General features: G+C 33.5%; 1 protein-coding gene and 1 non-coding gene across 2 annotated transcripts; one reads left to right on the top strand and one right to left on the bottom strand.

Annotated features, from left to right (window-relative positions):
* Positions 1-5,836: 5,836 nt before the first annotated feature.
* On the bottom strand, positions 5,837-5,918 carry TRNAS-AGA (transfer RNA serine (anticodon AGA)). The gene has a single exon. It is a non-coding gene; the product is annotated as a tRNA-Ser (tRNA).
* Positions 5,919-5,995: 77 nt separating this feature from the next.
* LOC139876836 (glutamyl-tRNA(Gln) amidotransferase subunit B, chloroplastic/mitochondrial) lies at positions 5,996-15,103 on the top strand. Its single transcript, XM_071864211.1, has 9 exons — positions 5,996-6,117; positions 10,158-10,826; positions 10,893-11,102; positions 11,206-11,346; positions 11,612-11,815; positions 12,124-12,321; positions 12,413-12,481; positions 14,492-14,608; positions 14,714-15,103. The coding sequence occupies exons 2-9, from the start codon at positions 10,203-10,205 to the stop codon at positions 14,786-14,788; spliced, it is 1,638 nt and encodes a 545-aa protein (XP_071720312.1). The 5' UTR covers positions 5,996-6,117; positions 10,158-10,202; the 3' UTR covers positions 14,789-15,103.
* Positions 15,104-16,170: the final 1,067 nt, after the last annotated feature.

The following is a 16,170-nucleotide window of genomic DNA, read 5'->3' as shown; positions in this document are numbered from 1 at the left end:
CTAGCATGAAATATCTCATAAAATTACAAAAATATGAGTAATCATTCATGACTTATTTACATGAAAACAAAATTACATATCCTTTATATCTAATCCATACACTAACGACCAAAAACACCTACAAACACTTTCATTCTTCAATTTTATTCATCTAATTGATCTCTCTCAAGTTCTATCTTCAAGTTCTAAGTGTTCTTCATAAATTCTACAAGTTCTAGTTTCATAAAATCAAGAATACTTCCAAGTTTGCTAGCTTACTTCCAATCTTGTAGAGTGATCATCCAACCTCAAGAAATCTTTCTTATTTACAGTAAGATATCTTTCTAACACAAGGTAATACTCATATTCAAACTTTGATTCAATTTCTATAACTATAACAATCTTATTTCGAGTGAAAATCTTACTTGAACTGTTTTCGTGTCATGATTCTGCTTCAAGAACTTTCAAGCCATCCAAGGATCCTTTAAAGCTAGATCCATTTTTCTCATTTCCAGTAGCTTTATCTAGAAAACTTGAGGTAGTAATGATGTTCATAACATCATTCGATTCATACATATAAAGCTATCTTATTCGAAGGTTTAAACTTGTAATCACTAGAACATAGTTTAGTTAATTCTAAACTTGTTCGCAAACAAAAGTTAATCCTTCTAACTTGACTTTTAAAATCAACTAAACACATGTTCTATATCTATATGATATGCTAACTTAATGATTTAAAACCTGGAAACACGAAAACACCGTAAAATCAGATTTACGCCGTCGTAGTAACACCGCGGGCTGTTTTGGGTTAGTTAATTAAAAACTATGATAAACTTTAATTTAAAAGTTGTTCTTCTGGGAAAATGATTTTTCTTATGAACATGAAACTATATCCAAAAATCATGGTTAAACTCAAAGTGGAAGTATGTTTTCTAAAATGGTCATCTAGACGTCGTTCTTTCGACTGAAATGACTACCTTTACAAAAACGACTTGTAACTTATATTTCCGACTATAAACCTATACTTTTTCTGTTTATATTCATAAAATAGAGTTCAATATGAAACCATAGCAATTTGATTCACTCAAAACGGATTTAAAATGAAGAAGTTATGGGTAAAACAAGATTGGATAATTTTTCTTGTTGTAGCAACGTGAAAATTGGTAACAAATCTATATTAATCATATCCTAGCTAACTTATATTGTATTATACATGTATTCTAATATATTATGTGATCTTGGGATACCATAGACACGTATGCAAATGTTTTGACATATCATATCGACCCATGTGTATATATTATTTGGAACAACCATAGACACTCTATATGCAGTAATGTGGGAGTTAGCTATACAGGGTTGAGGTTGATTCCAAAAATATATATACTTTGAGTTGTGATCTAGCCTGAGACGTGTATACACTAGGTCGTGGATTGATTCAAGATAATATATATCAATTTTTTCTGTACATCAAACGTTGAACAACTAGTTGTAGGTTACTAACGAGGACAGCTGACTTAATAAACTTAAAACATCAAAATGTATTAAAAGTGTTATAAATATATTTTGAACATACTTTGATATATATGTATATATTGTTATAGGTTCGTGAATCAACCAGTGGCCAAGTCTTACTTCCTGACGAAGTAAAAATCTGTGAAAGTGAGTTATAGTCCCACTTTTAAAATCTAATATTTTTGGGATGAGAATAATGCAGGTTTTATAAATGATTTATAAAATAGACACAAGTACGTGAAACTATCAAAATCGAATATGCCCCTTTTTATTAAGTCTGGTAATCTAAGAATTAGAGAACAGACACCCTAATTGACGCGAATCCTAAAGATAGATCTATTGGGCCAATCAAACCCCATCCAAAGTACCGGATGCTTTAGTACTTCGAAATTTATATCATATCCGAAGGGTGTCCAGGAATTATGGGGATATTCTTATATATGCATCTTGTTAATGTCGGTTACCAGGTGTTCACCATATGAATGATTTTTATCTCTATGTATGGGATGTATATTGAAATATGAAATCTTGTGGTCTATTGTTACGATTTGATATATATAGGTTAAACCTATAACTCACCAACATTTTTGTTGACGTTTAAAACATGTTTATTCTCAGGCGAATATTAAGAGCTTCCGCTGTTGCATACTAAAATAAGGACAAGATTTGGAGTCCATGTTTGTATGATATTATGTAAAAACTGCATTCAAGAAACATATGTCGATGTAATATATTTCTATTGTAAACCATTATGTAATGGTCGTGTGTAAACAGTATATTTTAGATTATCATTATTTAATAATCTACGTAATGCTTTTGAAACCTTTATTGATAAGATAAAGGTTATGGTTGTTTTAAAAATGAATGCAGTCTTTGAAAAACGTCTCATATAGAGGTCAAAACCTCGCAACGAAATCAATTAATATGGAACATTTATAATCAATATGAACGGGACATTTCAATATACCAATAGTATATACATCTAGGAGCTGTGTATTGTACGAGTATGAATACGGGTGCATACGAGTAGAATTGTTGATGAAAATGAATGGTAATGTAAATGTAAGCATTTTTGTTCAGTAGAAGTACTTTGATATGTGTCATGAAGTCTTTCAAAAGTGTACTAATACATCTTAATAAACTATATGTATATGCATTTTAACTGAGTCGTTAAGTCATCGTTAGTCGTTACATGTACATGTTGTTTCGGAACCTTTAAGTTAACGATTTCGTTAAATGTACCTAATCCCATTGTTATTAAATCTAATGAGATGTTAAATTGTTACATTACCATGATAACATGTGATAATGCTAAAAACGAACATATATTTCATAGCATTATCCTTCAAGAAAGACAAGCTTTTAGTTGCAATTGTTCTATTTACAAGTGATATTCGTTTAAATAATAAAAGGTGAAGACAAAAGATAGATTTGACGATTTGAAGACGCAAACGACTAAAAAGCTAAAAAGTACAAAGTACAATCCAAGTGGTTCAATTTATTGATAAGAAACGTCTCAAAATTACAAGAGTACAAGCCGCAAAACGCAAAGTACAAGATATTAAATCATACGAAAGGACGTTCGAAAATCCAGAACTGGGACCTGAGCCAACTATCAACGCGCGACTCAACGGACCTAAAATTACAAGTCAACTATGCACAAGAATATAATATAATATATATATAATTATATAAAATTATATATATTATATTATATATTAAATAAATCGAGCAGCCCACGTTTTAAATAAATGATTGAGTCTGGACAGCCTGTCCATGCGATCGCATGGCAGATGCAAAGGAAGCCCATGCGATCGCATGGCCCCAAAAGCCTGGCCACATATATAAATTCATCAATTTTCGGACGAGTTTAGTACACAATTTTCATCATCCTTCTCTGCACTCTTTCATATATATTTATATTTTTTAATTATAATTTTAATATTAAGTTAATAATAATAAGGTTATAGTAGCGAATGTTTTAAAGTTGTAAGTCAAATTTCTGTCCGTGTAACACTACACGATTAATACTCATTGTAAGTTATGTTCAACCTTTTTAAATTAATGTCTCGTAGCTAAGTTATTATTATGTTTATTTAATCCGAAGTAATCGTGATGTTGGACTAAATATTAAGACTGGGTTATTAGGCTTTGGACCATAATTGAGGTTTGGACCAAAGACCGACACTTGTGAAAATTAGACTATGGGCTATTAATGGGCTTTATATTTGTTTAACTGAATGATAGTTCTTTAATTTAATATAGAGATTTACAATTTGACGTATCTATAAATAACCACATACACTCGATCGAACACGATGGGTGGGATATTTATAAGTACTATTAATTGTTCATTTGACCGGACACGGGGATGGATTAATAGTCAATGGAATCATTAAAACAGGGGTGGATTACATACAAGGACACTTGGTGTAATTGTTAACAACGTATTAAAATCTTGAGTTACACGCAGTCGATAACCTGGTGTAATCATTAACAAAGTATTAAGACCTTGTTACAGTTTAAGTCCCCAACTAGTTGGAATATTTGACTTCGGGTATAAGGGTAATTTGACGAGGACACTCGCGCTTTATATTTATGACCGATGGACTATTATGGACAAAAACCAGATGGACTTATCAAATAATCCAGGACAAAGGACAATTAACCCTTGGTAATAAATTAAAATCAACACGTCGAACATCATGATTACGGAAATTTAAATAAGCATAATTCCTTTATTTTATATCTCATCGCACTTTTATTTATCGTCATTTTATTTTTCGTACTTCAATTTATTGCACTTTTAATTATTGTACTTTTAATTATCGCACTTTTATTTATCGTCATTTACTTTACGCTTTAAATTAAATTGTATTTATATTTAATATTTTACATTAGGTTTTAATTGTGACTTAAGACATAAAATCGACAAACCGGTCACTAAACGGTAAAAAACCCCCTTTATAATAATAATAATAATAATACTACTTATATATATATATATATATATATATATATATATATATATATATATATATATATATATATATATATATATATATATATATATGTATGTATGTATATATACAAATATAGTTTAAAATATTTATAGCGTTAAACTTAGCCAGATCCCTGTGGAACCAACCGGACTTACTAAAAACTACACTACTCTACGATTAGGTACACTGCCTATAAGTGTTGTAGCAAGGTTTAGGTATATCCATTCTATAAATAAATAAATAACTTGTGTAAATTGTATCGTATTTAATAGTATTTCGTAGTAAAAATTAATAGTTTTACGTACTACACCTCGCACCACATCAACATGATGTACTAATGTATCTTAATATGATATATAAATATTAAGACGTTATTACAACGATAATCGTTACGTATAGATATCGTTTTGAATTTCTTAAGTTAGTAGTCTTGTTTTATGTATAAGGTTCATTGTTAATATACATAATGAGATACTTAATTATCATTTCATCATGTTAAACATATATATATATATATATATATATATATATATATATATATATATATATATATATATATATATATATATATATATATATATATATATATATATATATATGTGTGTGTGTGTGTGTGTGTGTGTTCATATATATGTATATATAATATCATGTCATAAACATGTTATAACGTTCGTGAATCATCGGACAAACTGGGTGGTTAAACGTTAACACTAAATCCGTTTCAGTTAATCAAGTCTTAACAAGTTTGATTGCTTAACATGTTGGAAACATTTATTCATGTAAATATTAATCTCATATAATATATAATCATGGAAAAGTTCGGGTCACTACAGAAACTGACACCTACTAATAATAATGAAAATAACCATGAGGGTGGTGGTGGCATGGTATGACCCTGACCTTCCAACTTGGAGGTTAAGGGTTCGATTCTTTGCTACTACAAAAGTTATTCTCCTTCATGGCCACGGAGGTTCGCTTGCAATTACTCCGGGCTGCTCGCAAAGCGGGTAGTCGCCCTGGAATTAGTCGGTTCAAAAAGTTGGATACACAGGTTAAAAAAAATAAAAAATAAAAATAATGAGAATATAAGGAACCTAATAACATATTTGTTTAGTTTTCACCTATAAAACATGTCAAAATTATTTTTTTAGACTTAAATACTAGTAATCACGAACAACATGTCAAAATTATAAATTTCACCTACTAATGATGAAAATAAGAAACGTAATAACATATTTGTTAGTTTTCACCTAAGTTAAAACACGTGAGAACTAAATAGTGCTTAACCGGGTAACATAGTTATAGTTTTGATAAATATAAAACATTTTTATAAAAAATAACGTGGTCGGCAGGATTCGAACCTGCGCGGGCAAAGCCCACATGATTTCTAGTCATGCCCGATAACCACTCCGGCACGACCACTGTTGTCTCTACTTCAATAAAATTTATACTTACATTCATACAGTTCATCATTAATCATTATGTTTTAGAGTTATTCAAACGTTATCAGATACACAGCCGTTCGTCATCAAACACACATACGCTTACACTTGAATCTGTGTTCAAGGGTGTGAAAATAAGCCCTAATAAACTCTCATCAGTTTATTTGAAATATATACAGGTAAAGTTACTTTTATGCTTTTTTATTACGAGTATAATCTTAATATTCCCAAATAATTCTTGTAAATTTCTGTTCATATTGTTATCTGCTGTTTATTTGGGTTCAAGAAAAATAAACCTATTTATCTGTGAATTAGTACTAAAATGGGATATAAAGCTTGAAACTTTCAGCTTAATTGAATAAAATTAGTTTGTATTTTTGTGTTATTATTCACCAATTGGTCTTAAAAGTTGATTAATTATGTGCAAATTGGATGTATATCTTTCTGGGATTGATTTGTTACAAATTCATTACACAAATTGTAAGTATTATAGAACGGTTATCTGTTGTTGTATGATGGAGATAAACACAAGTTAATAAGATAAGATAAAGTATTTGGGGGTAATTGTTTTGGTTTATTTGACTCATAGTTGTTTAACTGGAATTACATATAAGAATGTACTGAAGCTAATTCGGTTGAGAATAATATGCAGGAAGATATTCTTCTTGACTTGAATCTCTCCCATTCCTTGATTCTTGGTATACCTGGCAAACGGGTCAGGTTGGGTCGGTTTGGGTAACGGGTCAAAATGGTTTTGGGTTGACGCCAAGTGAACCCAAATGTAACCAATTTGATACGCCTTACGGCTCACCCCGTCTTGTCGAGATGGATTTACGTTCGACAATCGTATCTTCTGAAAGGACTTTCTCATGAACAATAACTTCTTGCCTTTTGTTTTTAATCGATCCTTACCCACATGTAACCAAACGAGCTCACCGGGTTGAAAATTACCTTGAACACCGTGTCAAGCATGTCTTGCCTTGTCATGTTGCATCTTTGGCCAGTAAATGTACCACTGCCAATGTTGGAGTGTATCGGAACAAAAGGATGAACTTAATAGAAGACTAGAACGATGGAGGGAGGCCTTAGAACAAAATGGGCTACGGATCAGTAGACAAAAGACGGAATATCTAAGGTGCGAATTCAGTAGGACTGAGGATGAACTAAATGTTGGAGGGAATATCAGCATTGGGGACCAGATCTTGCAACCACAAGAGTCGTTTAGATATCTAGGTTCGGTCCTCCACAAATCAGGGAGGATAGACGAGGACGTGACTCATCGTATTAAGGTAGGTTGGATGAAGTGAAGAGCAGCGAAAGGGGTCTTGTGCGACAAGAAGATACCGTTCAAATTGAAAGGGAAATTCTTCAAGGTGGCAATTAGACCTGCCATGTTGTACGGATCGGAATGTTGGCCAATGACGAAGGCCCAAGAGAGAAGGATGGAAGTGGCAGAAATGAGGATGCTTAGGTGGACGTGCGGTAAAACCATGTTAGATATGATCCCAAATGGGGTGTTTAGGGAAGACCTTGGGGTCGGTAGCATCATCGACAAGCTAAGAGAAGAACGACTTCGATGGTTTGGGCATGTGATGAGGCGACCAAGTATTGCACCGGTTAGGAGAGTCGAGGCACTCACGGTCGTTGGCGTAAGGAGAAGGGGTAGACCTACTCGTAGGTGGATGGATAGACTAAGGCTCGACATGAGGGAGCTTTCGTTGACCGAGGACATGACTTCTGATAGGGGTGCGTGGAGGGCTAGAATTAGAATAGTCGAGTAGGGTTACTTTCCTTTTATTATTATTATTATTATTTTTTTTTTTTTGCTAGTTTTATTATTAGGATTATTATTATTATTATTAGTATTAGTATTAGTATTAATATTATTATTTTTATTATTACTATTATTATTATTATTATTACTATTATTATTATTATTATTATTATTATTATTACTATTATTATTTGTATTATTATTATCACTACTACTCTGTACTATTCCTATACTTTTACTAATATTACTATTATTATTATTATTATTATTATTATATTAGTATTATTAATTATTATTAGTATTATGTTTATTATTATTATTATTACTATTAGTATTATTATCATTTGTACTACTACTATACTCTTAGCAATACTATTACTGTACTTTTACTAAAACTATTATTATTATTACTATTATTATTAGTATTATTATTATTATCTGTATTATTAATTTTTATTATTATTATTATTATTATTATTATTATTATTATTATTATTATTATTAATATTAATATTATTACTATTAACTATTATTTACTACTACTTGTACTTGTATTATTATTATAATTATTATTATTACTATTATTACTAGTATCACTATCATTACCTTTTTTTATTATTTACAACTACTAGTACTAGTAGACGAGTAGGTTTTTGTTTTTTGGTGTTTGTATGCACGTTTGTTTGTAGATATGTATGCATGGTTTGTACTTTTGTTTTTGGGAGGTATGTATGTAGGTTTTGTAGTGTAGGTTTTTTATGTCTATGCTTGTAGGTTTTCTGTTTTTTGAAGAAATGTAGGTTTTGATTATGTATTTTTGCTAGGCTGTTTTTTTTGCAGGTTTGTATGTATGTTTTTGCTTGTTTTGTTGGTGTTTGTATGTACGTAGGTACGTGTTCTTGCAGGTATGTAGGTATGTTTATGTACGGTTGTATGCTGGTTTGTATATAGGTTTATGTTTTTATGGGTGTGTGTGTGTGTTTGTGTGTGTGTGTGTATGGGGGTGTGTATAGATGGGTGCGTGTGTGTGTGGTGGGTGTGTGGGTGTGTGTGTGTCTCGTATCGTTCGGTGCATCCTGGGGTCATTATGGCTGAGGACGACCTTCTTTGCTCATGAGCTTGAGTGGTTTTCTTTTAGTTGTGTGGCTTCGGGGATGTCTACCGTAAAGGTGCATGAGTGGTGCTTTTGGTTTGTTACGGGTGGTTGGCTCTTTGCTTGTGCAACAACTTCCACCCGGCATACCTTTCGTGTTCTGTTTACAAGGTCCCTTGGCTTTATTTATTGAGGCAACACCAAACGTCGATTAAGTGGCGTCTTGACTGCCGCTTAGAGCCTAAATTGATTTTCAGGCAGGCTTTTAAACCCATGAAAATTTGATTCTACCATTTTCATGGCGTCTCAATTTTTATTTATTTATTTATATATTTATTTTTTTTTTTTTATTTATTTTTTTATTTTTATTTTTTATTTTTTTTATTTTTATTTTTTTTTTAAAAAAAAGGCCGGAGGTCCACTCGGAAGCAATCTCTTTATCCGCCGAATAAAGAGAGGGATGACTTTCTCTACTTTTCTGGGTGGAGAAATGACTTGTTTTTATTCTCGGATAAAGGAAGGATTGTCTACATCTCACCTCCCCCATACACCACTCAAGTGGTATTGGGTACTGTTGTTGTTGTTGTTGTTGTTGTTGTTGTTGCCAATGTTGGAGTGTCTTAGTGATCCCGAAATGACCCGCTACCTTGGATGTGTGTGCTTCTCGTATCCAACGAACACGTTCAGGAAATGTGGGCACGCACAACAATGTTCCTTTGTACAGTAGCTTGTCCTTCCACACAAAACACATCAGTCTGCTACCTTCTATTTTTAGAAGGTGCTGGAAATCAGGATCAGTCTTATAGGCTTCAACATAATCGTCATGACTCGCCTTTTGTACCTGCATAAGTATAAACAAACAGAGAGGAGTAACCGGAGGTCGACTCGCAGACTGCCATTTTCAACCACGAAACCCAAGTATACCAGGCTGTCGTGAGCAAACTTGCACTTTTTCTTGTTCAACCGCAACTGATGCTCAACTAGAATGTCGAACACCTTTTGTATATTCTCTAAATGCTCGGTTATTGACCTGCTATAGATGAGAATGTCATCTAAATACATAACCACAAAATCGTCAATGTATTGTCGAATGATATCATTCATTAATCTCATGTATGTAGCAGGGGCATTACACAACCCGAACGGCATTACTAGCCACTCGTATAACCCTTGTCGGGTTATAAAGGCTGTTTTCACGTCGTGTATAATGACTACAGTTTTCAACTTGATTGTGTGTATTTTTATTTTTATTTATCTTGAAGAATTTGTTCCTAATTCTTGGTTAATTTTGAGTGTTCTAGGTGTGGTTAAATCTTATTGAAACTTAAATGCGTTATTTCAATATTCTGCAGATACTTGTCACAACATCCACACTGAATTAGTTGAAGAAGGTTTCAATGGCTCTTACACTATTTAGAGGTATTCAAACCCGCCCGTTATTACCTTGTTCGTCTGCATTCATATCAAGAAAACATGTTGTCTTTTGTTCAATGCAAAGTACACAAACCGACACTACAATGAAAACCAAACAACAAGCTCCCTCAAACTTCACAGAAACCGCACGAGCAAAAGCTGTCGAAAAAGTATTAAAAGATTACGAAGCAGTTATCGGTATCGAAACACACGTGCAGTTATCGACTATAACAAAGGCATTTTGTAGTTGTGCTTATAATTACGGGTCTCAACCAAACTCGTGTGTTTGCCCCGTTTGTATGGGTCTACCCGGTGCATTACCCGTTTTGAATTCTAAAGTAATAGAGTATGCAGTGATGCTTGGTCTTGCACTTAATTGTAAGTTATCGATGAGCTCAAAGTTCGATAGGAAGCAATATTTTTATCCGGATCTTCCAAAAGGGTACCAAATTTCACAATTTGATATACCCATTGCAACAAACGGGTTCATTGATTTGGATCTTCCACTTGAATTTGGTGGCGGGCATCGAAGATTCGGGATTACTCGTGTTCATATGGAGGAGGATGCCGGTAAGCTACTTCATACCGGAATCGGGACCTATTCACAGGTGATTATTCTCAAATTATTATTATTATTTTTTAATATTTGGGTTGATTTTGCTTATTGGGTGCAGGTTGATTTGAACAGAGCAGGGGTGCCATTGCTTGAAATCGTATCGGAACCTGATATGCGAACGGGAATCGAGGCTGCAGAATACGCTGCCGAGTTGCAACGGGTCGTGAGATATTTAGGAGTCGGTAACGGGAATATGCAAGAAGGGTCACTTCGTTGTGACGTAAATATTTCCATTCGTCCAATTGGACAACTACAGTTCGGCACCAAGGTACTTAACCAGATTTTTATGTTCGAGTAGTAGAAAATAGTGTTTTAGCACGCTTCTATTTCTTCGTTGTAGCTTAACGTTATCGTTTTTTGTTCCTTGATAGGTTGAAATAAAGAATCTGAATTCGTTTTCAGCAATGAGCAGAGCTATTGATTTCGAGATAGCACGACAGGCAGATCTTTATAATAACGGGCAAGCCGATGAAATTGTGCAAGAAACACGTCTATGGGAAGAAGGCGCTCAGGTTATACAACTAAAAATTTATTTTTTCGTCATTTTCTTTGTTTATCTTAATTCTTAATTAACTATAATCACATGTTGTTAATTGTTTGAAAATTGCTTTTTAGTGAGCACTTGAGCTGGAACAACACTTAAAACACTATTTTCTGTAGATTAAATTTTATTTAGAACTGATTATCTGATTCTAATTATTCGGTATCACATGATCACTTATTGTTGGGTCGGTTGTATGCTTATTTTTATTTTTTTATTGTTGATCTTTCTAATAGAAAACAGTTACAATGAGGAAAAAGGAAGGACTTGCAGATTATCGATATTTTCCCGAACCTGATCTTCCGGAAGTTATACTAACGGAAGAATATGTGAATAGTATTCGTGATTCTTTACCCGAACTTCCCGAAATGAAGCGTCGAAGATATGAAGAGATGGGTCTAAGCATGCAAGATGTTCTTTTTCTTGCCAATGATGTAAATGTATGTCATACTCGTCCCATTATACTAGCCAAACATCGTACATATTTGGGTTGACTCACAAGCAATGTTGTAAAAGTCAACCGATTCGGCCAACATGTAGGTTTGGGGACTAGCCAGTCCGGAGCCGTTCAAAAACGCCTTAATAGTCGTTCAACACTAAAAATTTGGGTCAAAGTCGGTCTGAGTCGGGTTATCTTTGTTCGGTGTTGTAGAGAGTATAAAATTATTCGCTTAAAGAATCAACTTAGTTAAATTCGTTATTGAAATGCGTACCTTTAATCGAAATCCTCGATCTTCCATTTTTTCAGGTTGCGGACTTTTTTGATGCCACGATTGCTAAAGTTACCGATATCAAATTAGCGGCTAACTGGATAATGGGAGATATAGCTGCTTACATGAAGAACGAGAAGCTGTCTATTAATGAAATTAAACTTAGCCCTCAAGAATTAGGCGAGTTGATCGGTTCTATAAAAAGTGGAACCATTAGTGGAAAAATAGGGAAGGAGGTGTGTATTTTCTACTTACTGTTTTCATAGTTTTTGATAAAAGTTTGAATTTTTACGTATCGATTAAAGATTCTTGTTTAATGTTCTGCAGATACTTCTTGAACTAATGCAAAAAGGTGGGACCGTCAAGGGATTGATTGAAGAAAAAGATCTTGTACAGGTAAGTTTTTTCGTTATATTATGAGCTGTGAGATGGCAACATGGTAGATTTTGCAGTGCGGGTAATGGGTCACAATGGGTCCTGTTCTTAGTACGGGTCAAAACAGGACTGGGCAGGGTGTGTTGCCCCCGAACACTTTGTTTGTTTACTAATTAATTATATGAATAATAAAATGTGTTAATTAAACATGGATACTGCTAGCTCCTTACAACTCAGATTTCTTATTAAGCCCACTAACATTCAGCACTTCCTACTCCAAGAATTATAAAAAACTGGGTTAGCTATTTGGGTATCTGTTAAAAGTGAAAAATTAAAATGAATTCAAAGCATAAAGTGTACAGATTGTTATATCAAGACCAATTGTTAAAAAAAACAAAAAAAATTGTTGCTTTTTTAACTCCAAAACTATCTACTTGGAGGTTTGAATGAATGGGTCGAGTTGGTTGTTACAGACAAAACTGATGTCATTTGGGTAACTTCCATTTTTTTTTTTAAAGCCATAAGAAGATTTTATTATATACAGAATATAGTGTTTACAATTACAAGAGATACAGCGAGAGTATCTCACCAGACTATGTACCTATACAATGCGCACACTGATTACTCGAATTATACAAACAGATTTCTCAACTAAATAAGCAGCAGACCCAAATTAACTAAACACATATTTCTCGAATTATAAATACTCAAATAAGTAGCAGACCCAAATTAACCAATACCCATGTACTTCATTTGTGACCCAATAGCAGCAATCGTATTGGAAAGCCAATGATGCCATACCATTTCTTGATTCCTTGTTCTTTTGTAAAGCCATTCGAAACTTTTGACTTGTATTTCATTAAGAAGTTCCAGGCTACATAACACTTTCTTCCCGAAAATCTTGTGATTTCGATTCTTCCAACCTTGGACTCTCGTAATGCTCTATTATTGCCCCGAAACATCTCATCCAAGCGAAGATTGGTGTTTTAGTCCAAGTTTCACCATTTATGAACTCGATCCCACACGTCCATGACATGTTTACATAGTAGAAATGTATGATAAATTGTTTCCACTGCATCATTACACATTGAGCATAGGACCGAATCAAGATCAATACCAAGTTTGTCCAATTCAGTTCGAACCCACATTTAATCACCCACCCGCAAAAGGCAAATTAATATTATCCCATTTAACCCAAGCTAATATTGTGTTATCTCCCGACTCGCTCCAAAAAAACTTACGCCTCAACGATTCGGAAGGTTGATCGCACTTGAAGGAGCACGGAAAAGAGAGAAGAAATATAACGGTAGACTTGAAAGAACCGACTTAATGAGAGTCAATTGCCTCCGAGTGACATAGTTTTAGCTTTCTAGTCGGATAATCTCTTTTGGATATTCTCAATTACCAGCTTCCAATGATCTACCTTATTCATTTTTAAACCTATCGGATGTCCCAAATAAGTTAGAGGGAGCACACCCACTTTACAACCAATTCTACTCGATATATTAACAATACATTCATTTGAGACTCCAATTCCGTAAATGGCACTTGGGGGTAACTTATATATCTTAAAAAAGAAATTTTTTGTATTGTATATTTTAGTATTGTAAAACTCAAAATAACTCGGGGAGTATCGGTGATCACTCGGCTTTTAAAGAGGTCCGATACGAGTAATCAAAAGTGGTTATCCCTCGGTCAACGGAGTTTAAGAGATTACTCGGTCAACTTTTGATTAATTGGTCAACATCCAATTAATCAGTCACCATAATTGGGGATTACTTGGGACTTATCGGTCAAAATTGGCCAAAGTCAAACTTAGTCAATCTTAGTCAACATCCAAATCCTCTCCGATTTGATCGATTACTCCCTCCAAGGTCATGACTGATTAGTCCCCTGTTAGCGATTTTTACAACCTTACTACGAGTATATTTTGTCTTGGATTGTAAGTAAATGAGTCGAAATGGTCACCGCTCTTCGAACTTTGTTAATTTAAGATTGATTTTTGCTCATGATCGTGTTCTTTTTTGACAGATAGTAGATCCGGCTGAGATCGAGAAAATAATTGATAAAGTAATCGCTAATAATCCAAAGCAACTGGAACAATATCGAGGTGGCAAAACCAAGCTGCAAGGCTTTTTCGCAGGACAGGTTTGATAGTTCTTTTTTGTAACTTTTAAATTTTTTGTAATTGATTCTTATTTGTTTTGTTATCAATAATATAAGCATTAATTAAGTAAAAATTATAATTATCAGGTGATGAAAGAATCCAAGGGCAAAGCAAATCCAGGGCTTGTAAACAAAATTCTTGTAGAAAAATTAAACGCTTAAAGTTTATGATGTTATGTTGCGACTCTAGGGGCCGTCATCTTTGTTAGATCAGTGCCATTCTTTTTCCGCTGCAAGTCCACCTGAGCAATATACTTGCAAAAACAAGGCGAAAGCACTTGCCTTTTTCGTATTTTAACCGAAATGTAAGATATTTCATATTTCATATAATTATAATATTATTTGAGATTTGAGATTATAGGTTGCACCTGTATTTGATATTGAATACTCACTCACTAAAAGTGTCACTTTGATCATGGTCAGCAGCTTATGATAGAATGGGGTTTACTTTGTCCAACCATAGTAATTATATATATTACTATTGGTGTGATTTGTGATTAAGCTATTCTGAGCACTCTATGCACACCAAAGTCAAAGTTAGCTCAAAATTTTAATATCTTTTGAAATTAGATTGTGCGCGAAATATTTATGTTCTATGTTTGATATATTTATGTTTAATTTATTAATTTCTAAAAGTCAACGTTAGTCAACGCCTGACTCATCACAACTCTTGACTTTTAAAACCTTGAGAGAGATACAGATCATCCGGCATTTGTTGACTTGGAGTCCGTAACCTTCTCGCTACTCCACTTGGTTGATCAGTAGAGTTTTGGGTCCATAAAATAACTAATGAAGCTAAATAGGGGATAGTTGGGCAAAATATTAGGCTTACAAACATTTTGTACAGGAGGTCATTATCCATAGACCATTGAGAGACATGACTTTCTCTACTCTTAGGATGTTTCACTATGGGTAGAGAAATGACTTGTCTTTATTCTAGGATAGGAGAAAGATTGTTTACATCTTACCTCTACCATATCCCACATATTTGGAATTGAGTTTCGTTGTTGTTTTTGTTGTTGTCTTTATGGATCAATTTATGCTTTGATGCCATTACCTTAAGGAGATCAATGAATAGCAAGAAACTTAGTTTTTTAATTCGTTCAATAAGTTGAAGCATGCGTCTGATTTATTTTCTTTTTCTTCTTCTTCCGCTTAATTTTCACGGTTTAAATGGGGAGCAACGGTGAACAGTAACGTTTGTGAGGGGAGGTGTAAACGTGTCTTAATTAAATGGAAGCAATCCCACTTGTCCTTAGAATGTGTTTAATATCCAAGATTCAACATCAACATAAATGTATATTCAAGAAGAACATGTTCTTACCAAGACAGTAACTGCCTGAAACTAACAAAATCAAGCAAAGTAAACATTCGAAGTCAGTCTAATCAAACCCCTAACTAAACAAACCTAACAAACCCAAACCCTAAACTTAAAGAACTGAACTTAACAATTTCGGGTCCGAATCCCATATCTGGATAGAAATCCTAAAAACAAAAATAAATTGAAATACAAAAACAAGAAACATCTTTGTGTACATATATAA

The sequence above is a fragment of the Rutidosis leptorrhynchoides genome, chromosome 11 (assembly GCF_046630445.1).
Source record: "Rutidosis leptorrhynchoides isolate AG116_Rl617_1_P2 chromosome 11, CSIRO_AGI_Rlap_v1, whole genome shotgun sequence".
Classification (NCBI taxonomy): domain Eukaryota; kingdom Viridiplantae; phylum Streptophyta; class Magnoliopsida; order Asterales; family Asteraceae; genus Rutidosis; species Rutidosis leptorrhynchoides.
Note: the sequence above shows the minus strand (reverse complement) of the source record. Positions and strands in the feature narration are given on the sequence as shown.